Consider the following 24,744-nt stretch of genomic DNA (forward strand, 5'->3'; position numbering starts at 1 on the left):
TTCTAATAAAGCTGACACGTTTCTTACTGCAAATCATAAGACTAAATAATCTTAGATAAAGAGGGTATTCTGATAATTTTTTTTATTTCTACTGTCCTAAATATAGGACAGTAGGCTTATCTGGGTTAAAAACCATGAATTATCTTGTTGAAGGTAAGAAAAATCCTATTCTGACTGCAAGAACATGATTATTCTCACCACATACTTGTATGATCATTTTAGAACACACTCAACAATAAACTTTGAACCAAGGTTTTTATTTTGAAATTTGAAAATTTTATGAAAAAGGATTCATTTTATTTTTATAAATCTATAAAATATAAAAAGTGAAAACCATTGTGTTAAATCTATATAGATAAACATAAAATAATTAATATTTTTGAAGATTAAATAAATTTCCCAAAATTCTTAGCCACAGATAAAGTACAAGTAGAGAGAATAGATCCGTCTCTATAGCACTTAAAAGTAAGGACGTCTTAAAGACTTCAATCAGTGCATAGTGCCTGTCTGTACGTATATAATAACGGAGAGCCGAAACCATACCGCTCACAACGCACGGCGGAAAGCCTAACATTTACGCAGCGGGCGATTGAGCGTACAATGTTTGGCTTCTCCCGTCGCAATCGCTATGTTCGCTTCGTTCTCTACGTTCTTCAACAACGCAATACGCTGATGCCAAATATAATAAAAAACAATTAAAATGTAATATTAGTAGTACTTACGCCATATAGTCTTAACAAGGCAGAACAACAAAGTGAACCCGGGACTCATAGGGAGAGATTCCGAAATGAGATTGACCCAAACTGTAAAAATACATTTTTGACGTACAGAAGTTAGTCACAGCGCTAAGACTCATTTTTGAATTATACCCTCGCTTTAATTCAGTAGTATTTAACTTAAATTTCATAATTTATACCAAAAAGGTTTTACTTCTTTATCTTTTCCCGAAATAGGGGATTTCTCATTTCTCACTTGGCATTCGGGTATTATAGACTTCCGTAATCGGCAACACCGATGAGGCGTTAGGCCAATGGCCATCGTTAGGCGAAAGCTTTATATGAAAGCATTCAATTCACTTGTTATTTGTTCAATGTTTTATAGAAAATTTAGCTTTTTTTTGATTACAACGGAATAGTATAACTGCAAGTGTACTCATTTATTGTGTGAGCGGTTGAGTGTTAAATTATTGGTGTAATGCATAGACGTACAATTTCCGCCGGGCTTCGGCGGTTTTCGCCGTGTTTCGCCCAGCTGTAATGTTTCGGCCGTAAAAGACATAAAGACATGAGGTTTGACAGCCGGTAGGCTTGCTTTGGTTTGTTACATTTATTTTCTTTAAAAATGAACAGTCGCAATAGTGTTAATAAAAATAATTTGATGAATTTTTCGACTGGATTGACGACACTTAATCAGTTGGACCCTAAGGATGATCTCGTGAGGTTTCCTTTTGACCATATTTACGCGTGCCATTCGGATCCTGGACGAAGAACTGTTCTTCCTATTGATAAGGAGGTGGAACAAGCCTCACGACTGGTAGTAGCAGAAAAAGAAGACAAATATTTTAACTTGAATAAAATCCATGAGCACCTAAACGCCTTAGAACTGAAAAATAAGCGTTTGAAAGATTTACTAATTTACCATTTAGAGTTAGTACAACAACAAAACGAGGCAATTACAAAGAAAGACAAATTATACCAAGTACTGAAACTAGAGAATAATGCGGTGAGTTCATACTTTTTATTTATTTATTTGTATACTATTTTCGTAAAGGTCTGTAGTATATATGAAATAAATTCAGTTTAAGCTTGATTTGTGGAACTATCACAGTTTTAGTTATGTTTTCACTTGGATGAAATCAATATAGATTTTTTAACAAGAGATCAAACCTTTAAGTGAATTTTTCATATCTTCAAAATTAAATTGTGTTGGTTTACATATAGAATGAGACATACAAAATTAATAAACAACTTCTTTAGTACATAACCAAGACCAGTTCTTATAGTTGAAATGTAGATGTAGCTCATTAGCTCATTAAAGTACTAATGTTTGTAATCTTAGTGAAACTAATTGAGATATTGTAATGAATAACTAATGTTAGCTTATTTAATCTATGGTAAAATAGGATTATTAACTGACTTAAAAACTTTTCAAGCACATGTAATTTGAAAGTGTATGTATGTTTGTACTCGTAAGAAGTAAAAGTAAGATATGAGATATATATAATTAACTATAAAAAATTTATTTATACATATATTGTTGTAATGTAACAATAGTAAAGATGTGTGTTTGTGAAGAAATATAAAATTTTAAGTAAAATATGTAAATAACTCTTATTTATGCTCTTACAATTTTATAATAAAAATTTCCTTAATGAGGTGAACTCACAGATTAGGAGATGATTTTAAATTTTATAGCAATTTTATATCATATTGGATATTTTATACATATAAAGCCCTCTTATTTATAAAAATTAAATCAGTTGTAATTCATCATTCTAATTAAAGTATTGATATATGTGTATGTAAAGACACAGTGTAAATAAAATTTAACAGATTAAAGATTATTCACAAAGATTTAAGAGTTTTTTTTATATATTTATTTGCTTCATTTTAGAATATATTGTAACAAAAAATTGAACATTGGAAATTCTCAATGTATGTTAATTACATATAGTATCCACTAAAACAGATCAGAACTGAACTTTTAAAGGCACATGACATAACAATTCACTGCATCTTTTCAGCTCAAGGCAAAATTAGTTGGTACTTTTGGATTAAGTATTGCTTGTGATCCACACGAAATGACATACCACCCACCTGAGCCTACATCCACTGTCACGTCTGAAACTATTAACCAGAAATCGCCTCAGGTGAGCTTAAACTTGTATATTAGTTTTCTGCAATAAGTAATAATAGTTTATTTGGTTGAGAATGCACATAGAACATAAAGCAGCAGGGTCTCCAGGAGTTTTAAAAGTGTTTCAATGTATGATAAACGTCAAAGTTAAGGTTTCCAAAACACAATAGTCTGATGATATCTTTATTCTGCTATTTATTGCCAGTTTTCGAATCCAGGATGTAGTACGGACAGGACCATCTGGTAAGAAACTCTGTCATTGCTTTTGTATAATTGAGTTATTTCATTGTACCACACTATATATTTGTCTTGGGGACCTTTGACATTAATAATTCTTATTATTTATATGTACAAAAATAATAGCTATACTCTATTTTATATTTTTCTTGTATAATACATGACATAAGTATGACAACAGTCATAGTCAAGTGGTTAAGTTGGTGTTCTTAGGATGTATGTTTACTCATTATGGAATGTATGATGATGATATAGAAAGGCGTGCTGGTAACAGAGTAAATGTGGCGCTGCATTCCTTTGTGCTTGCTTGTGTTGCCAAGAGTGACATTATGAGGCTTGACTGGCTGTGCATAAATCAGTGCTTGTCTCAATGTTAACATGTGGTAGTGAATGTTGGGTGTGGTAGCGAAAGAATTAAAGAGACTGTTAATAAGTTCGTGTGTAATATTGTATGATAGGAGTGGAATGAAAGAGGACGTAGTGAGAAGAATACGAAAAAGAATGCTTAGGTAGTTTGACAACGTAGAACGGAAGAATGAAATTCGCCTTAAAAGTAGAATATACACGGAAACTGTGCCTGGTGCAATTGGGTTGGGTAGGCCTAGTCAGATATATGCGGACCAAAACCTGTACTAGAGAAGTGACAAGTTAAAAGATCCCATAACTAACAAGCATTAATGGTGAATATCATGAAAGTGAATGGAGGAGGGAGGTATGTCAGGACCTTAGCCAATGGAGATCTGTGGTCCTTTCCTATCCTTTGAAATAGAAGCTTGAGTGTGAAGTTTGATAGATTATCAAATTACACAAAACTGCTTAAATGTTTAAATCAAATAAATGAGATCTTGTGTAACTTTTCTTCATTAATTTTGTTTTCAGATTGTTGATTTGTATCCATCTGTTACAAGCCACAGGTCGCCAGAAAGAAAAAATGACCTAAAAGAAATTTTTGAGCGAGCACGAATCTCTGCACAAGGTATAATTTTCTAATCACTAAATCAATTATACAGTATTTTGATGAATGTAGATATATTTTTCTATGTTTAAGTGATTTTTGATGGAAATTAATTGTCATACAGCCATCGAAGAGGATTTTTCATTGAGATACGTTTACTTTATTATGTTGATGTTAGTTATCCAACTGTACAGAAAAGTTGTATATTCGTTTTTTTTTATTTTCAGCACTCATTGAAAAACATAATAGAGAAATAGCTGTAGGAGCAAACTTTACACAGTTAAAAACGTGTGCCAGCCAAATGATTGAGAACAAACGTTCCCGGACGAAGAAGGCGAACTGTAAGGAGCCACAGAGCCAGGCTAAGCCACGCCAAACCATGAATAGGTAACAAATTTTGTTGTTGCTTATCATAAAGTTCATTGTATATTCAGACCAGAAGCTGTGCGATATATATCATATAATGAAAGCGATGATGACTGATTTTCTTTTTATTTTTGCTGAGCGACTAGAGCCCGGTAAGGTCATTGAATAAAGTTGCCATCATCAATGTGGCGATGCAATTTTTGATGTGTTGATGTGTTTGATGTCGAAATAACTATTAATATTATTTTTATGTTGAGCGAAATATTACAAAATACTGATTGATATCTTGATTTTTAATAAAACGGTTTGCCAACACCGAAATGCTACACAGTTTTTCTAGATCTATATAATATAAACAGTAGAAGAGAAAAGAGTCTTTAGAAAGATTAAACGTAGACAGTTTAAAATCAAAAAGAATTATAAGTGTTAATCTTAATGTTTAGTAAATTGCGAGGGCGAAAATTAACCTTCAAGATACATACAACTTACTTAATATTTTACAGATTTTGTTGAGTTCTGTAATGTTTCACCAATTAATCATGTATCTGAAATCCTTAAATTTGAATCCAGACGAAAGACTTTGAGAGAGAGATTTGAGACTTAATATTGGAGACATAACCTAAAGATAGAGATAGAGATCATGTCAAGGCTGTGTGCAATATGCGAGTTTGTATTAAATGAATTATTAACATTAATTGATTTATCAATGCTTGCGTTTACCTTGCCTTCGTTTCAAGATTTGTTTGACAGTATGACATTAATTGTTCTTGAGAGTAATCTGTATAAAACATGGCTTTTAAAAGCGTTGGAGTGACAAAAGCATTAATTAATCCAATTCGATAATTATAATATTGATTTCTATTCGTTAGTTACGTGACACAAATCGGACATTGATGAGCCGAATCGACGATAACGTTGCATACCCATAAAACATCTTCGCCTGTCTAACTCTTAATACTGCTTTGCAGTTAGGTTTCGTCGAGGACTGTTTCATTGATAATATGACAGATGACAGATAAGATGTAGCCTTTTTTCTAATATTCAATATATACAGAATACAATAGTCTAGATAGTTAATAATTATATATTGGTTTGAGCGTATCTACAAATACAGCTTTTACATAAACTTCGCAGGAAAGCCTCTCCTAAAACCAATCCTATGGTTCAAAGAAAAAAGCGGAAAAGTACTAGCAAATCCACCAGGTGCCGCTCAAAGCAGCAAATTGAAACGCCACAAGGTAAGATCTATTAGGTTTCGTTTGCTATATACTAAATGCCTCGTATAAAATGTTATATAACAAGTTATTTGGGTTTAGTGTTTAAAATTTAGCGAACCCCCTTGATTTTTATTTTGTAACTATTTTATATGATTCAAACGCTGGTAAAAATAAATAAAATATCCTCGGCTATTTTGCTTTATTATGTCGTTTACTTGTATTGAGTTACTTCTAGTATAAAGTCTCTAAGATATTTCTAATCAGATATTAGATTATCCGTTTTAACTAGGGTCGTCCACCGGCAATAAGAAATAAAGAAACAAAACAATTTCAAAGCGATTATGAGTCATGAAATGTCAAAATTAGTTTTGTCAACATCGGACGAATTACGTTAAGAGTCTGTATGGAAAGGGAAGCCTAGTTACGCGAATTAATATAATTCTTTATTTATTTACTAAAAATACATACGAACTTTTATATTTGTCAAACTAGAATCAACATAAAAAAGCTAATTTAGCATTGAAATGACCTCGTGTCCCACCACATTTCTCTTTCCGCATAGACCAATTGTAAAATTTTATAACAAAATTTATAATTTCATAAATCACCTTTTAGATATAGCTATAACAACAAGAGTAACAATAAAGCGTGCTATATATATAATCTGATAGCCAGCCTAAAAAATTATAATTTTCCTAAAATTATGAGCTTAATGTTTTTCGTGTTTATTTCAGCCTGTTTATATAATTTCTTTGTTTTCACGATAGACGACAAGTCTAAATAATAGGACTAATACAATAGCCACGGAATTTTAATTGAAAGCAATCGAAAAGCTAAAACTAGAAAAATAGTCTACGTAGTCTAATAGAAAAAAAATCTACGTTTTCTTACGTCATGAATCAAAAAATATCTCGATTATCGCATTTGCCGTACATGTGAAGTAATCAAAAAGCTTGACATTATCTATCATTCAGCAACATTGTCTGCTCTCAAGTCTTAGAGAGTTGAGGAAACTATATGAGACTTAAAAATAATCAGAAAATACCGAACTAAACGGAGGAGTAAGACAAGATATGCTAAACTGTATTATGAAATGAGATATGAAAGAAATTATAATCTCATTACAATCAGAGAGCATACATTGAGCCAAAATAAAATTAATCATTAACTCTATTCGACATTAGACATCGTATATATTTAAACGACAAACCATTAGATTATGTAGACGTAGATTAATTCTTGATAAGCAAATATCTTTTGGAATAACTATTGCAAATCTGATGTACAGAGACGAACCACAACTCCGTGGAAGAAATATTATTTTATACTATATAAAGCTACCTCGATCATCCATGACTGTAGGGTGGTATGGGATGGTAGGGGAACTATTGGGGTTTTTTATAGAGATTGCCAAGACAATGACAAAGCCTATCGGGATCAAATTCAATCGGCAAACACAGCGGCATTTGGTCAGAAACTGGCAATTTGATGGGATGGATGTTTTAGTCGAAAAACTCAAAATCATATGGCCGCCATAATTAACAGTATGTACATAAATCATGCTGCAACTTTCATACCACGAAGAATGGAGGGGTGTGATCTAACAGACTTTGATTAGCAAAATTGATAGCGGTGGCAAAAATGTTAAATCACCGAAAAAAGATAGACATACAAGTGCTTTGGTGTTTCTCGCACAATCGTGCAAATAATTGATATCGGTGTAATAAAACAAGCCGTGCATTCAATCTATATTTTGAAATTTTTTTCCACCTCTGGTTTCCATTTTCATTACGACCTAAAATTCAACGGCCCTCGGAAACGGTATGATAGGTACAATGTGAGGAAAAAAAGTGAACTAGGGATCAAAACAACAGATCGGTACAACGAACCGTGAGGACACGAAAGTTTATGCAGACTGTTAAAATACGGAAAGTGGCATATCTCGGACACGTTTTACATCATCTTTGGTACAAGGCAAGAGACGGGCTGGTAGGAAGAAGTCGTTAGTTATTATCACCCATTTGTAGAAAGGAAATCAGCTGGGTGTACGTCCGGGAAAGATAAATATTAAAAAGACAAGGCAAGAGCCATGCATTGTCTATGACACAAGTATTGCTTTTCGAGTTGAATCTCTTTTGATTATTTTACTGCCTCGAGCAAGTGTTCGAAATCATTTCAATAACTAAGAGGTATTTTCGATGCGTTATTTTCAAACAAGATGAAAATACGATATTAAATGAAAAGGAAATGATCTGTTATAAAATACGGAAAATAGGGAGGATGACGCCTGGAACCATCAGTGAGGAAAGTACAATAGTTAAAGACTGTCATGACATGGAAAAATACCTGAATTTGGACACTATTCGTAACAGATACTAGACTTTTAAATCACCTTTTGTTATTTTTATTATATAGACATTTTATACTTCGTTTGTGGTTGTTACTGAATTTAATTTTGTAAAAAATTTAAATAAAGGGTTTTTATTTTTATTTAATTTTTTTCAGTAATTATCGTCATTTCTACATAAGAGACATATATACCACCACCTACTGGGATCAGCAAATAGCCATATTATTTTGACAGTGTACATGGCATGATAGATTATAATTTGTAGATATTTACACTTACACGGCAACTTGTCACTAATTTAAATGATGTAACAAATCCATTCAAAATTTGTTTATACTTCCTGGTGGGTACGCTTATGAACGGCAAAACAAAAAAAGCAGTTTTAATTTACAATTTACTCTCAATTCTAAAATCAAAAGCGTAGATCGGCGAAAGCTGGCGAGAATTTGTTCGCTACTCTTTTTACTCGCCAACGTTTTTGTTCACAATGTACATAATTTAGATAACCATAATGCAAAAGAGTTACTTTTGAAATACAGTAATTTACACTGATCTTCAAATATATGTTCAATTAAAAGATCTTCTTTACAGAAGTTATATGTTGTATGTTTACACATATGTGGCAGTGGAAAGCGTAGTATTGCATAATATTTAACTCATCGGAAGTATACATACCTAAGGCTAGAGCGCATAAGGAAAAGAATGACAAATGACCATCCCATTGAGTAGATTCAAATGGTTGACGTAAATTTGGTTATCTTTACCGAAGCAATTTCTTCAAATGCAGTGATCACGTCATAATCGAACTATTAGTTTCGACAGTTTGTGATTGTAAATAAATCTATTTAATCTGTTATACAAGTTTACCACATCATACATAATACTATAGATATATTTACAGTATATGTTACTAAATCTTTTATCTAAAATGTATGACAATTTAGGTAAACATAAAAGTTACAAAAAAAAATATTATTAAAATGTATTCAAGATTAAATAAATCTACAATAAAAATACCAAGAAAATGTTAAGCAGAAAATTTTTAAACAACGGCTTAGGTACGAAATAGGCAACAATTGATCAGCCCATTACCAAATACATCCAGCTCCGGATAAATACTACCCGTTATAATCGCGAAGAATCCGAAAGAGAGGTGCCTGAATTCCTGAGTTGGTTTTTGCCGACGAAAATTCTAAAATTTTGCTGATATATTAGACTTGGGAAGAGTAAAAGACGACAATGTTATGATTATTTAGCTATTTATACAAATATTATGAAGTAATTATATTTTTTATGTTTGTAAAAAATTAACTCAAAAACGACATGACTACAGGTTATATTTACTTCCATAATATTAAAAAAACGTCCTGCCGTGGGAAGTTGAACAGGCGGCTAGCTGAGATATAATAACTGCCACCGGCAAATAGTATACAGATAACCTAAGGTAATGTGTTTTTTATCAAACATTCAGACTTAGTATTAAAATACTTTAAAAAAACAATGGCGATATAAGCTTCAGATTCATCATGTTTCATCATCATTTATTTTTCATAATCAAGTGATCATAGGCCTTCTATGCCTGCCACAACGTCGAATTTTCGATCTAAAGCATGTCTCACTATATTTTCCGACATGGTTCAAGCGCGATTCGGATGCACGACCCCAGGGTTGAAAGGCGTACGCTCGGTTTTAGTATTAGTAAACATATATAAATATATGAAAACCCTTCAAAGACGAGTATTTTATAAATGATCTAATTAATATAATAATTCATAAGCGTAATTCGTTCAAATTCAAATGATAAGTTATAGACAATCTAGCTATATGACAGGTGTCATGTCAGATAGATGACAATAATTATTATCATGCCATCAGAAATATTAAAAAAACGTCCTTGTCTATATCTAAAGTCTATGAATCGAGTAGCGACTTTCGATAGGCGCGATTTTCAGTAACTTTTTGTAAGTTTGCGTTTTTGAATTGGTCTTATATTCACGTGAATTTTTTTTTTTTAATAAAAAGTTGGCGAAATTTTGCTAGAATTCTTGGTGTGCCTATATTTTCACAAAAATGACCTCGTAGTGTACCAAGCAGTAAGTTTGAACAAATTGTGGTTTTCAAAAGTTGTAAGATTTGTCGCACAGGTTTTTTGTGTACATGTTCATTTTCTTTCATAATCCCGGAAAAAATACTAAAATAGTCACGTACATAACTAAAACAAAATTTTATATATTATTGCCATTGAAGGTACTTAAAAAGTGATGATTTGCGTGAAAATATTAGTTGTAAGTGTTATGTGGAAGTGCGTCTACTAAAAATTTAAATGTTGAGGGTTCAATACCTACCCTACAGGCCTAATAAATATATCGCTCATCAATCATCATTTAAACTCAGGTGACGATTTGAGATTTAGGTATTATTTATTAAATGCTTTAAGTGGTTTTATGCCTGAATAAATAAAAACATTACATTAAATGTGCTCTCAATTGTATATAAATGTAAATACAGAATCAGGATGTTTATTTAATTACATAATAATAATTTAATTTTTAGTTAAGTTCGGTGGTGAATAAGTTTAAATTAAACGCTTTGTTTGCAGCTCGGTAACAACTGACATAAATGGTTTAAAATATGCGTTTATAACTAAAACAAAATTAAGGGTTTTAGCGGGGTTGCGACGCTTACAAAAACAAACTTAGCCTATCTAAGGTTTCATAAATCTAAATTAAATTTATGTTATTGGACGTTATCGAAAACGATAATGTTAAAATACGATTTAATAGTGTATCAATATTGGCTTCAAATTTGCGACGGTTGTTTACATTTGGTTTACGTTTCTAATTATTAACGTTACCAAAAATATTTATATGTAACTAAACTAAAGTTAGGTTACATAACTCTGGATTTAATAAAACATTTTTTGTAGCTGTTGCTGTTGGGAAAAGCTACCAGAGTCCTGCATTCAAGAAAGCCTTCAAGTACAAATCGACAGGATCTCTTGCTCAATGCTTACGACTAATCGATACTACCCCGACAGGAGAAGATCCGTATCAACTAGGTACTGTATTACTATGTAAAATATATTTAACCAGAAGTTCCTCCCAAGTTTCGCTGTCGGGAAACAAAATTGTTGGAGAAACGTGGCTTATGAATGTTCTGTGGAATATCTTGTGTTATATAAAACATTTCTTATAATTGTAATGTAAAATAGAATTATTTATATCTATTTATTTGCTCATCAGCATTCCTACAGCTACTCACTGAACAATATCCAAACAAATATATTATACACTAAAGCCAAATACGGAATGTATATTCAAACATAAACATAAAGTACAGTTAGTAATTTTTACCTATGTATACAAAAAAATAAAACAAAATATATATTTATAATAAATTCTAAGTTCTGAGATGTTATATAATTAGACGTCATACAGGTTTGACACATGTTAATTAATTTGTATAATTTTAGTGGAGGCGGAATTTGAAGAAGTCCAAGAGAATCCAATTCTGAAACGCAAGACGGCGTCCCATTTATTTGTGAACAAAAACAGAAAAAGTGCGATCGAGGATATAGTGTCTGATAGTGAGGAGTGTGAGGTTGACATATTAAACGTTACGCCGGACATGGAATCTAAAGAAAACCTCGATTACCCCATTGACCCGAGGGAACCAGTGTTAGAACAATCGTTTAGTATAGAAGAACTTCATGACTCACTTAGCCAGGCGTCACGACATATGCAGGTCAGTGTTTCGAGTGATTCGCGAGCACTACGGGAAACGCTTTGTCCGATTTGTGGCGGTAGTTGGTGTTTAGTTAAATGGATCTTTTTCATGTGTTAGAAAAGTACTGTTGAATTATATGATATAAATGCATGTCCACAGATCGAACAGCAACCGAGTACGTCTCGAGCCAAAAAGCGGGCTCTTTCCACCACTGGTGTCAGCAAAGACACAAAAAAGCCACGTGCTAAAAGAGGTACTTTTAATTTTTCAATTTTTTTATTGCTACTTTTTAATTCCAAACATAAATAACTACAACTCCAATTGTGTACTTGTTTGTACTTTTTTAATGCAATTCCAGTAAAAAGGTCGCCTCTCCCCGGCTTCGCAGTACACGAGCCGTTCCACACTCTAATTGGAGACCCAGAATGTGACTGGTGTGTCACTCTAGCGACTGGAGTTAATAGCGAACTATTCGACCCTGATCTAGCCTTATTAAACAATGTCGAGGTAATTATAATAGAGAGAAGATTTTTTATGGAATACAATTTTTCATCACAAGTATTAAATTTTAAAGAAAATTTACCTTTACAGAATTTTATGACACTTGTAATTGTAAACCAGGAGCAGTAAGAAGAGAAGATATCGAGGGCCTGTCGTAGCTGCGACTTTTGGTACAGTTGACTATCTGTATCAAAAGTCACAGCTTGCGATAGACTTTCGAACAAGTCGACCATTGTTGTTGCCTTAAGAAAGGATAAAGTTTTCAGATTTTTGGCTTAATGTTAAGGGTTAACAGGAGCTGTTTATTTTGCATACAAATTCAATTTTGGATCAAAATTCACAGCTTTTTGTTGGCTCTTAAGTTAATCATCGAACTATACTACTTCACTCGCGTTACAAAGAAATGCATTATTTTCTGTAATGATGATTAATTTCGTGAGATATACAAAAAGAAATATGTTTCAGGTTCCGCAATGGCGCGAAAATAAGTACGAGCCCGACACCCATTGTGTTTGTGCTGAATTTGTAAATGATAAAACGTATGAGAAACGTCACAATAAACACGAAACGGAGGAAAGGCGCCAGTTAAGGTCATTTTTCTTTTCAATTTATCACGAAAGTAGGGTAATGTTTTGGATTAATTTTTAAATTATTAGAATTAAGTAACAAACACAGTACTCGATGGAAATTGCTGGATTCAATTTGTGTTGATATTTTTTAATTAGGGAAGGATACGTCAACGGTAAACCCTGTTGCTTAAAATTGATCGAAGACCTTCATCTGTAATCACATACGCCTTTTATATTCTAAGGTGAACTCAAAGTTAGAAATTTTAATAAAGGGCTTGTTGATATAACGACGTTCGTCGCATTTGTAAGTCCGTTGTATGACTTGATATTTTTAGTTATTTCCTTAATAAATTGTATTAATTACAAAGAAAACGAAAAAAAAAACACAATTAGGTTTGTATATTGTTATATTGTAAATAAAGTTTATTTATTTGCGTCTTCACTGCTTTACAAGTTCTTTGAAATAAAAAAAATACTTTTAGGTTGAACAGTGTAAGCACTGACAATAGTAAATTATTCGGCCACAATTAACACACACAAGCGAAAACACATTTAATTTTTATACTTACTTGAGTAAGAACGAGAATATTAAAAGCTCATGAAGAAATAAAATATATATTAGTACATAAACCATATTTATTAAGAGAAATAAGTTTAATAACTTTTTACGAAAGAAAGTAATTTATTATTTTCTTGGTTTTTCTATATTCTTTCGTAAGACTTGTGCTATTTCATAATTTTCATTCAATACTTCACTAATTTCTGAACAATATAATTTCTAATTCCTACTAATTAACACAAAGTTGTTGCTTTCTCTATTTTTTTTAATAATATGACAAAATTAAATAAAAATGGAGACGTGAAAAGCAATTAGGCGTGCAATGGCGTCGATAATGTCTCGCGAATGATCGAGAGTCGAACAGAACTCACCGGAGTTAAGGTCTTAAATTATCTCAGCAACAACCCTTTGTTTAAACATTATATCTTGTGATTCACCTTAGAGTATATTTGACACCGAAAGGCCTAAAGGTGCGTATTACGCTGATTGAGTAGAGTATCGACCGATCAGTCATAGATTGTGTTGTCCCATGTGTTGTCCGACTAAAAAATAATATTACAAAAAGATACACTATGTTTTTTTATTTAACAGCGGGTACTGGTACAGGTTAATGAATAAGTTTTAAATGCATATCACAATCAGTAGTTAGTTAACTTTATGACAAGCATGCCTAAAATAAAATTTCGGGGATCTTGAGAAATGAGATTCAATCCTCGTAGCCAATGAAATAGTTTGTATATTTTTTTTTTCTTATCATTGATAAGACCTTAGTAGTAAGTGAGTAAGTACTAGAAACGTTTCACTGAAGTGAAGGTCTCCAAGGTCGTTTGTAATGACGAGGCCGAGGCTGTGTGTACGTAAAACGAAGTTAACGGATTGTGGCGGATTCAGATGGCACATGCGACGGATAAGAGAGCAGCGACATATGGAACGTTTGCGGCAGCGGCATAAAGACTCGTGGTCGAATATGCCCGTAACTCCCCCTTCGGTCTATACTTTGTGGCCGCGGCCCCAGCGAGACTTGCACGAATTACAAATCGCGCTCAGTTTGCCCGTTGGTGCTTTCGGCGAGGACATTCCTGATTTACCACATGCGTAAGTTTGCTAGCGTTTGGAGGCCCAACTCTGGCGACCTCAGCACTGCGAGGGTTGTGTTACTCTTTTGTATTGAAATGAAATATCAGAGTCTTATAGCTTATAGCTTAGATTAGAGTAAAATTTCAATTCTTAATACTAGCTTATCGAGTGGCTTTTCAAATTAATCCATAAATCATCGAAAATAAATCTTCAATGTCATAAATGGCAGTTAGAAAGTTTGTAGTTTTTCACTTTTTCTCTAGAGTACCGCGTAGTTAATTGCGTGGATCGTGTTTCGATTGAATAAGTGTTTACCTAAATAAATGTCGAATTTAAATATTTCATTTCAGTATTAGAAGATAACCCGTTACTTTTCGTACTCCTCCACTTCAGTCTCTTTGCTCAGCACCAAATTGGTTTCTTAATAATTGTCTTGAGCATTTTCTTGCTTTTTAATGCATTTGTCATACGCGGTTTGTTGCACTTTTTGGTTTTATCATTTCAGGCTGTCTTCATTTCACCTGCACAATACAAGCTTTTGCTAAGATTTTTTGCTGGAAAAATTGCATCATAATCCTTTTTTTTTTCACTTAAGCATGATGGAATGTATTTGTTTGATGAGTGTTTGTGGGTTAATCATTAATTTAATTCCTAATAAAGGTATCGGTGCACTATGGACAATGGTACAACAACGGCATATCTAAAATTGTTTTTACTAATGTTGTTATTGACGAACTTTTAAAAGTATATTGAAATAGTGTAAGAGTGGAACTTTAATATAATGTAGTAATTTTGCATTTCATTTGAATTTTTTTTTAATTCTCCCGCTGCTTTACATTTGATTTTGTTTTGTAGCGTAGATATTCAAGAATAACATTTATTAAACTCAGCCGCGGATACGTGCGGCTTCGGAAGTTTTCACAAAAAGTATGATACGAGTCAGGAAACAGAAAATCTATATCTATTGTAGTTTCTAATGTTGAACTATTTATGGTAGTAAATTTCGCGGTATAATTAACACATTAATACACATATTTTTTCAAGTACATACTTAAGATAAACATTTTACAAAATTTGTATTTTTTAACTTTTAATATTTTATGATATAAATATTAGTAATCATACCTTTTAATTACTTATTGAAATAGGTATGAGCTTTATTAGTTGTTTAATAATAAGGTAATGAAAAAATCTATTTTTATTCACTATCCTGTCGATAAGGAAATAAAATGAAGGCCTTTTCTTTAAACTGTTGTTTTTATCATTTATATATATATATATATATATACATACTCTAATGAAAGTAAAGCATCTGATTCTATGCGTATGCAATTCAATCGTCCTTCTTGACAAATAAAAAGTTATCGATTTTCTATAGTGCGGTTTGGTTGTTTCGCTATGTGTTATTTATTGTAAAGTAAAGTAGTTCAATTGACCTTGATTTGTTCGAATTTAACCATATACAGTTGCGGGACGTTATCACGAGAATATACGTTACGTCGATAACAGACTAGAGCCATACGTAATTAATTAATTAAAAGTAAACTCATTTACCTGTGATAATGTTATGTTTCATTTGAACAATGATGGGTATTCAAATAATTGCTTTCTGTATTGGATGTTGGTTCTCTGCATGGCGTATTTTAAGGTTGATTTTCTGAGTAAGACTGGCGCTATCGCTTGCCATTACCTTATATTTAGTACTTCTTGGTTTAATTCTTATTCAAATTATTAATTTTGAAGCATGCTTTTCAATCATGCAGTTAAAAATCACATTAATACATATACTCTTTTTAACGGTACGGTAATTGCCTTGTTAATGTTGCTAATAAAGAAATGTTAAAATTGTGTATTTAATTAGAAAAGAAAGCTTTTAATGTTAACTTTTATATTTCAGAAATTTCATGTTGCCATGGGTTCGCACTTCGAAAGCGTTAAAACGCTCCAAACGTTCGAAAACATTACATTAATCTGAGAACGGTATAAACGTCAAATATGCATTTATGTAAGCACTTTGCTGTAGCGTGGCTGGGTTTGTCTTCCTCTAGTCTATCCATCACATTTCGATTTTGCCTTAAGTTACGACTATACGAATCACGTCTATACGATTGTATTGCTATATTTAGCATTCTATGACGGTGTCGACTGTCTACTTGTTATCGCTTGGGGATAATTTTAAAATTATATGTAACTTGATAACTGTTAAAAGATAGATAGCCTAATTATATATACAGTAATTGTGTTCTATTTAGATTATAGAAGCATCATATTCATGGATGCTAGGGCTTCAAAATTGTCAAAGTAGTGGCTAGTGTATTATCCTCCCCATAGTGTGTAAAACATGAATAGCTCTCTGATATTACTCTAAGGTACGTTTAAGTGTATTTCTATGGTCCGTACTTGTGGCTGGATCTGTGCAAACAACTTTAATAATAATATATTCATTTGGATTCAACATATTATTATTAAAGTTCAAGTCCATTTTTCTAGAATATTGCAATTTAATAAAAATCGTTGCGCTTTATGAAATTAATTAAAATTAAAGCAATTTTTTAAAGTTCTTGTTTAGCCACTCTTATGGCTCACCAAAAAGGCTTGGCGCACAGAGTTAAACCTACTCGTCGAAGTAGAACTTCACTGTGACAGCACTTGTAAAATAAACAATTTTATTTCATTTTGGTACTTTGTATACATTTCCATAAAAGACTTCTCCGCCTTAGACAAGCCTCGATGTTTATATTCAATCAATAGCAAATTTTTGGTGTTAGTCCAATGTACGCTTAAATAATCGTAAATTTTTAGTAATATTTTAATTAGTTAAACATAAAATCATTGTTAATATGTGAAGGCCATCTCCGCTGTGAATTTTAATCTTAAAACGTATTCAAGTTAATCATGTTTCCACTTTCCCGTCTGCATGTACATGCCTTTTTTACGCTTTATCCGTTGCTTAGGTGATAACTAAATACGAGCACTACTTGAATCAAGTGTTGATCGACGCCCATAGTCACCTGCATCTCGAGGGGCTCACGAATGTGTTTCTGGCCTTTGAGGGAATCGGACATATCACTTCTGGCAGCTGATTTCACAATGGGGCAGTGCGCGGCAGAATGTTGTGGAACGAGGTGATACGGACGGACTTTAGTTGTGAACACCTAAGAATGGTATTGTTTTTTAGGTAATTAGTATATATTTATTCAGTATTACTTAGACTGACCTAATATTCTCTCGAAATAGATTATTGTTACGTGAAATGGGTTCTATGTAGCGAAAAAACTGAACAATAAACTTATATTATACATTTTTGAAGGAATTTCGCTATAGAGAATAAGTGCGTTAATGCCGGAGAATATTTTTTCAATTAAAAGTGTGCCTGGAGCTCTCACCAAAGTTGAGAATCATATCATCCTTGTATGCCAAAAATGTTTTATCCGCAAAGTCTGTGGCGAATGCAAATCGATTTCACCTTTTTTTGTCGATTTAAGGTGTTTTTTATTCTGGCGGTATTAATAATAAGTGTTTACCATCACCAAGTAGTTGTTGTGTAAGATTTGTTGTTTATTATTATTACTAAAAGGTCTCGCGACATGTTACTTTTGTCTATAACAGTTTGCGTTTAATACTCGAAAATACAAAACTCAACCAAAGGCCGGTTCGAGCTATCGTGGTATACTCGCTTGGCTGGCTTTTGTATATTCGAGCATTTTCAAGATCTCATAAATTAATATTGAGACAGAAATAATTAATGTCACACGTTTGTCCTGTGTTGTATATATAGACTTTAAAAGTACCTTATGGTCACTTACGTGTTTTTTACGATTTTGAAAATCGTATTTTCATTCTCAAATACATTTTTTTACTAACAATATTATTTTATTTCTTCACTTCTGTTCAAAATTTTGAATAAATTTCAGACTTCGTTGGAATTGTCGACTTAATTAAAATTAATTAAACATTTATATGTTGCATTTCCATAACTTCCAATACATTTCACATCGTAGGGTTATAGTCCATAATTCAAGTGTTTAATTAGCTGTAAGACTAGAACTTTAAGTACGCCTTTTAGATGTTCATTTCAACGCCAAGTAGTCGACTTTTCTACTCGAGAATTATGAAGTTTTGCCAAACAATGTTTTAATGTTCTAGACCCAAATATAATAACCCGAATAAAATCTGCTGAATATCACTTTTATTGTTTGTCATTAATGTTTATAACTAATTATCATAGCTGAAAGTGATATTTGCAGATCCTTCATTCTTTTTGTTATTATCCAGCAGAAAAATAATATTTAAGAATAAGTTTGTTTTCATAATTATATGAATGTGATACAAGTCTTGAGTATGGTTTAGATTGTCTACTAAATAATAAAATCATTTGAATCTAAAACTCTTTATTTGTTAGTCCCTGTAAGAAAACTACAAATGTACAAACCCCAGTAAATAGTGTCTCTATTTGTCTTTCAAAGTTATCAATTTGATGTGTTTTAAGAAAAACAAAGATAAAATTATTAACATTTTATTACTAAAATAAAGCATTTAAATAATAATTATGACAATATTTATCATTTTTCTAGATAATGTCAGTTGTTTTTTTTTTTTTGCAAACAATACTATAATTAATAATAAACATTATTTTCATAGTTTAATTATTTTATTATGTTAAGAATAAGAATAATAAACGGCGCAGAGAAGGTGCCGCAGAATTTCTGGTTGATTTTATAGTAGAAGCCATCAAAATAAAAAACTACAATACAAAACAAACAATATTGTTATATTGATCTACATTCGATCATATACTAGTGCTAAGATTTGAGATTGCACCCGACGTAATTTAATAACTAGTCCTAAGTACCTTACATCAGTATATTTCTTATATTATAAAGATTAGCACGACCAGCGCCTATCAGCAGACTATCTACTCCATACTAAGTATGAAAAGATCTATTTTGGACGTTGTCAACAAGCCCTTTAATAAAATTCTACTAAACTTACAATAACTTCATAAAATATTGTTAAGCGAGTGATGAATCGAGCTGTACTGTGCCTGTTGTGCATAGTAAAGTAAATTCGTTATATATAAAATCTCTTAACTATTAAATTATTTTTGAATATTGTATTCCCTGAACCCCTGACTAAGAATCCCATAGAAGCCTTCTTTTCATATTCTTATAGATGATATAAGACTCGGGGAGGGTTCAGTCTAATCTCGAGTGACCGATTAGGTTTCAATCTTGCGCTAAAGAGAGAGTGCATATTACTTAAACGAATAGTAGTTTTTTTGGTGATTTAATCAGTTTGGTGTTAAAATTGTAAACCTACATTAGGACAAAGATCGTTGTCATTTACAATTAAACGTAAGCAACACATGTATAGCAATATTAATGACAATATTTCATTTTAAAATTATAAATAAGGCCTTTGTATCACAACGTTAAGCAATGAAAAGTGCATCTTAATCATATCATTCACCAATTTTCCAAGGCTTTCAACTATTCTAAATCTAGATATATCTTATAGTTATAACATTATTCGTATCTGTAGTCTTAATTTTCTGATATATTTTTAAACTAGTACACTATAACGGAAAACCAATCATTTGACCGACGACCAATATCTCGACGTTAAGAAAGCAAACGTAAAACGTTTAAGTTTCACAAGCTCTTAAAGTATCTCTGAACAAGAGGTACGGTACGTTCACGTCGCGTGTCTAAACTTGACTAGACTTGTCCATAATAATATTAATATTATTATGTTCTATACGTTTAAAATAAGACTGATTATTCATACACAACATTATAAAAACATGAATTGAAACTCTAAGTATGTAATATACAATAACAAAGGTACTAAATGAAATTGTTCTCGATTAACTAAAGATTAATTTTGATAATATCAATTTCTATGTCTACTTACGACCGAAGGAATCAAACGATTTTGATGCAGTTCTTAATAAGACTATATATTTTTATATGTAACAGGGGGAAACAGTCAGGCAGCTCATCCCATATTAAGTGATACCGCCAACCATGGACTCACATTGCCAGCACGCACCAAATGCGTTGCCGACCGTTTAAGAATTTGTATTCACTTTTCTTGAAAGACCATAAGTCGAATTGGTTCGGAAGTATTTCAGTGGGTAGCTGGCTCAACATATCGGTGGGCAAAAATTGCCTTAAACAACGCTCAGTTGTAGAAAGACGGACGTCAGATGATGAAATCTCCTCTAAACACTTCATAGTAAATGCGGTAGAAGATGCAGGGTGAGTTCCGACTTTAGACGAGTTCGTTCGGGTACAGACCGACAACTGCCCGGCCAGTGTAAAGAGTATCAGCATAACAAACGATGTATTTCAATTTGATGTAATATTACTCATAATACCTGAATAATGAATATAAAATAAGTTTAAAATGATTGGTTAGCAGCCTAACCATACAATTTGATCTCAGTTTCGACACACTTCTTAAAAAGTTCGCCAATTTCCGACGTCTCGCCTGATACATGCTTTTGTATCAGTGATGTTATTTCTTGGAGGCATTCATCTTCCACGCCTTTAAGGATTTCCGTAATTTCCTCGTTATTTGTTCGCGATACGTATTTCAAGTGGAGAGAGTACAGGTAATGTTCTCTTTTTGCCTGCAAATTATACAAATTTTGTGTATTATTGAGAAACACATTACGGCCAGTCTGATAACCATGCCATTGAACAATTACCTCATTAGGGCTGACGGTGTAAGTGGATGCTATCGCATTTGGTGTAAAGATAAACGGCTTGAAATACGAAACACTCGGGTCAGGTGTGGCCGTAAACCAGTGTACGCTCACTCCCGAAGCAGATAACGATGACACCTAAAACGGTCATTTAATATTTCAGCCAATATTCAAAAACGAATGTTAACTTAATCACTGTTTAAATGTCTAACAATAAACAATTAAATTTTGGTGATTGCTCAACGCACCTGACTGCCCTGCGTTGGAAAAGTGTCGTCAACTCCTCGGCATATACAACTATCCTTGTGCCTTAAGATGTTCATCATAGCCTTGATGTCAAAGGTTTTTTCTGAGGATAATGCACCTAGCAACCTTTCACCCTCAGCTTGTCGCATCTCGTCACCGCCAGAGGAAAATGCAGAAGTGAAGTCCAGTTTTCCCTAAAAAATCTTTTTTTTTTTGGATATTTATAAAATAACCCTTATTTTATATTTTATGAAATTAAACAACAAATAATATTATTATGAATTCAATAGGGAGTCTCTTTCATTTCAATGCTAACCAAGGTGTTTAAAGGTATTAAGTATGAAACTAATTATATAAAAACACTTCTGTAGGCATACTTTTCCATCCCAGTAATTCATTTTTTCAGCTATGTCAAACAAGTTTTCTGAATGTTTATCAATTTTGGTCTTGATTGTGAGACCATTGGAGATGTTTTTGTATCCTTGATTAATTTTCTCTGCAGCCCATAGCTTTCCACTTGTCTCTAGTACCCAGGCTCCCTTTGGATCTGCTATGAGGAAAGAGTTGTGGTAGAAGTGGCTATCATCAAATTCTGAACATGGACCACCCTGGCCATATTTCTCAAGAAGATCTGTTATGATGTCTAAAGCTTCTTCAGCTGAGTTCCCTCTCTCCAGACCAAGCCTGGAAGAAGTACTGAAATCTTATTCCAAAAAAAGGGAAAAGACACAAACATAAGCACTGAGCTAAATAATCTAAACAAAGTTAGTGCTTAAAAAATATGAGTATTAAAAATCTGGAAGTGGAATCTGCTGTCCCGTATGGCCAATATTAATTAAACATTACACAGTATTCACTGTGTGTGTGAGTATAGAGTTAAAATAAGTTTACTACATTTTTATTTTATTCAAGTTTATGATTATGACTTTTACCTGACTAAATCCATGCCTAATAGCCTTTTCTGTCTTGCATCACCATCACCTTCATTGTTGTTAGTCCAAACAGCTTCATTACCAATCACAACATTTTTATTATTAGCACCCATTTCTGCACCCCACATCCATGCTGGCTTACTTAACATTACATCATTAATCTGATTGGGACTTTCATCTATTGTGATGTAAGTACACTAAAATAACAGTAATGTATAAGATATTGACGATATGAATAAATCAATTTTACATAAAAGATATACAGCTTGCTAGCCAGTGAACTGTGAAATTTATGTTTATATTTTATCTGTATAGTATATGTAATGTATGTATGAACTATGAAAAGTAAGAATCTCACAACCCTATGGATCCCTAAGCCCTACAGATGGAGCCCTATGGGTAGGATCAAAGGATCAAGGTGGTGGGTTAGCTCTATCAGACAGGCTCCCGATAATTAAGGGTTTGAAGTAGTCCTCAACACTTTTGAGAGGAAGTAAGAAATAATAAGATAGAGCAATATTCAAATAAGATATATTTAAAATTACTCTTCAACTATTAAGATTTGGAACACATGTGAGCGGTGTCAACAGTTGGTTAATATTAAAGAATGAAATCAGAATATTATAGACATTTATGATGCAAAACCATATGTTCACAAAATATTATTTACTGGTGTAGAATGGTAAGTCCTTATTAATTGTAAACTGAGAAATATTGGACAATATTGTAATAGCATAGGTAGATAACAGCTGTTTAGTTGACATAGGAATTACAAAACCTTTATAGAATAATCAAAGTATAGAAAACACTTTTTTACTGGATTGAAGCTATGAATTATTATAAACATATAATTATCCTTACCTTCTTCAATCCAGTAAAAAAGTGTTTACTTTAAATGTGTAAAAGATATGTTAACAAAAGACAATTCTGAAGTTATTTTTTATAAGACTAATCAAGACAGATACATTGTTTAAAGCATCATGTTACTAAATGCAATATAATGATGATATGACAAAGTATGAGGAAATTCTTTTGCTCTTAGCTCAGGGAGAATAGGACAGAAAGATATAAACGTCATACCCGAGGATATATATAACGGAACAATCCCTTATGTATGTCAATATTAAAAAATATTAAACCTAAATAAACAATATGACCCACCCAGAACCTAAATAATAAATGTTATTTTTTGACATCATTCGAGTCTTTTATTCTTTATAAAACATATTGTACTAAAAAAAATCTTTACCTTAAGTTTGGACTCCCGGACTCTGTTTTTCACCAAAATCACTTCTTGGACTTCGTTCTGCGGCCGGTCGGAATTTTTACCAAATATTACGACATTTTCCTTTGTTAGCGGAGGTAAAACAACAAACGTATCACACGACCGAGGGTAATACATTACTTATATTTTTATTAGGTTTATTTCAAAAAGAATAAAACAATAATAATGTTCAACAAATTTACGTGTTTTTAAGTTGGATCACAGAATTCAGAAATGTAAATTGTAATGTGAACTTATTAAGTTTGACGTTGTCAACAGTCAATGTTTAATAATTAAAAAGTTTGAGTGTCAAAGGTTTACCACAGATATTTTAAATGTTTGACTATTAATAGACTTTCGCTTACAATGTTTTTATTAAAAAATCATAAGACGTTGTGTGTAATAGAGTAAATTTTAATATTTTAATTGAGTACCATTACTCAATTAAAATATTGTTAATATATATTATATAAGCATAACATCAAAGTAAAAACAACATAACCATACATTAAAAATAGAGCCCTCTAACTTTCATTCTGGTAACAGTGGCTTAAATTTTCCCGCTTTCAAATTACTTTGAAATTGTAGTAGCCGAACAGTTCAAAGTGAATATAGTATAAAATATTAAAATTACTTCTAATCACAAACGTCTCACTGACGTTGTGAAATTATAGATACCGTTACAATTAAATGTTAGTACTTCTCTTGGGAATAATATAACCTGGGGGTGAGAATGTAAAACGACAAATGTAAGACGATATCGTGGTTAATCGTTGAGAGAGAGACAGAAATCATGCTTATACTATATTTTTGGCCAATCACAATTATACGAAACATGATATCGTTTCGTCTTACATTTTTTATTGTCCCTCAGGTTACAAGCTATTTTTAAATATTTTTCTAAAGAATAAAAATATAACTTTTTTTAATATAATATTATATTCTGTAATACGTTGGTCGCATCAGCCATACAGACTCACGACGGATTTTACATAGACAATAAAGTTTTTATGGCAATTACATCTTTGCCCATTCTGATTATAAGGCGAGATTCAAAAAACCTGTCATTTGCAACTGTCACGTTGCTAACAGTCGGAAACAGGAAGTAAACCGTCTAGAACTGGCGTCGGGCCTGGGAGTAGCGCCGCGTCCGGTGGGAAGCATTGTCGCAGTACATCAT

At 32.3% G+C, this 24,744-nt stretch overlaps 2 protein-coding genes across 3 annotated transcripts; one reads left to right on the forward strand and one right to left on the reverse strand.

Moving 5' to 3' along the window:
* Window positions 1-1,025: 1,025 nt before the first annotated feature.
* Window positions 1,026-16,756, forward strand: LOC123718451 (protein male-specific lethal-1-like). 2 transcript variants are annotated; one of them, XM_045674945.1, is made up of 12 exons: window positions 1,026-1,722; window positions 2,744-2,869; window positions 3,973-4,069; window positions 4,276-4,435; window positions 5,549-5,652; window positions 10,908-11,039; window positions 11,454-11,725; window positions 11,867-11,960; window positions 12,066-12,214; window positions 12,674-12,798; window positions 14,228-14,431; window positions 16,311-16,756. In XM_045674945.1, exons 1-12 carry the CDS (start codon window positions 1,342-1,344, stop codon window positions 16,381-16,383), a joined length of 1,917 nt encoding a protein of 638 aa, XP_045530901.1. In that variant the 5' UTR covers window positions 1,026-1,341; the 3' UTR covers window positions 16,384-16,756. The 2 variants fall into 2 exon arrangements, with proteins under 2 accessions (XP_045530901.1, XP_045530902.1); XM_045674946.1 differs by lacking the exons at window positions 14,228-14,431; window positions 16,311-16,756 and adding an exon at window positions 12,934-13,429.
* A 2,226-nt stretch (window positions 16,757-18,982) lies between these two features.
* Window positions 18,983-23,783, reverse strand: LOC123718877 (secernin-2). Its single transcript, XM_045675830.1, has 6 exons — window positions 23,550-23,783; window positions 22,301-22,497; window positions 21,746-22,052; window positions 21,371-21,562; window positions 21,126-21,260; window positions 18,983-21,047 (listed from the first exon to the last, which is right to left on the reverse strand). The coding sequence occupies exons 1-6, from the start codon at window positions 23,700-23,702 to the stop codon at window positions 20,838-20,840; spliced, it is 1,194 nt and encodes a 397-aa protein (XP_045531786.1). The 5' UTR covers window positions 23,703-23,783; the 3' UTR covers window positions 18,983-20,837.
* Window positions 23,784-24,744: the final 961 nt, after the last annotated feature.

This window comes from Pieris brassicae, chromosome Z (assembly GCF_905147105.1).
Source record: "Pieris brassicae chromosome Z, ilPieBrab1.1, whole genome shotgun sequence".
NCBI lineage: Eukaryota > Metazoa > Arthropoda > Insecta > Lepidoptera > Pieridae > Pieris > Pieris brassicae.

Bases quoted from the DNA above. Each gene is read 5' to 3' on its own strand.
- LOC123718451 (XM_045674945.1), top strand. From the start codon at position 1,342: ATGAACAGTCGCAATAGTGTTAATAAAAATAATTTGATGAATTTTTCG. The intron at 11,726-11,866 runs GTCAGTGTTTCG...GCATGTCCACAG, and splicing joins AGGCGTCACGACATATGCAG to ATCGAACAGCAACCGAGTAC. The intron at 11,961-12,065 runs GTACTTTTAATT...ATGCAATTCCAG, and splicing joins AAAGCCACGTGCTAAAAGAG to TAAAAAGGTCGCCTCTCCCC.
- LOC123718877 (XM_045675830.1), bottom strand. From the start codon at position 23,702: ATGTATTACCCTCGGTCGTGTGATACGTTTGTTGTTTTACCTCCGCTA. The intron at 21,563-21,745 runs GTATGCCTACAG...AAGATTTTTTAG, and splicing joins TGAATTACTGGGATGGAAAA to GGAAAACTGGACTTCACTTC. The intron at 21,048-21,125 runs GTAATTGTTCAA...TATAATTTGCAG, and splicing joins ACACCGTCAGCCCTAATGAG to GCAAAAAGAGAACATTACCT.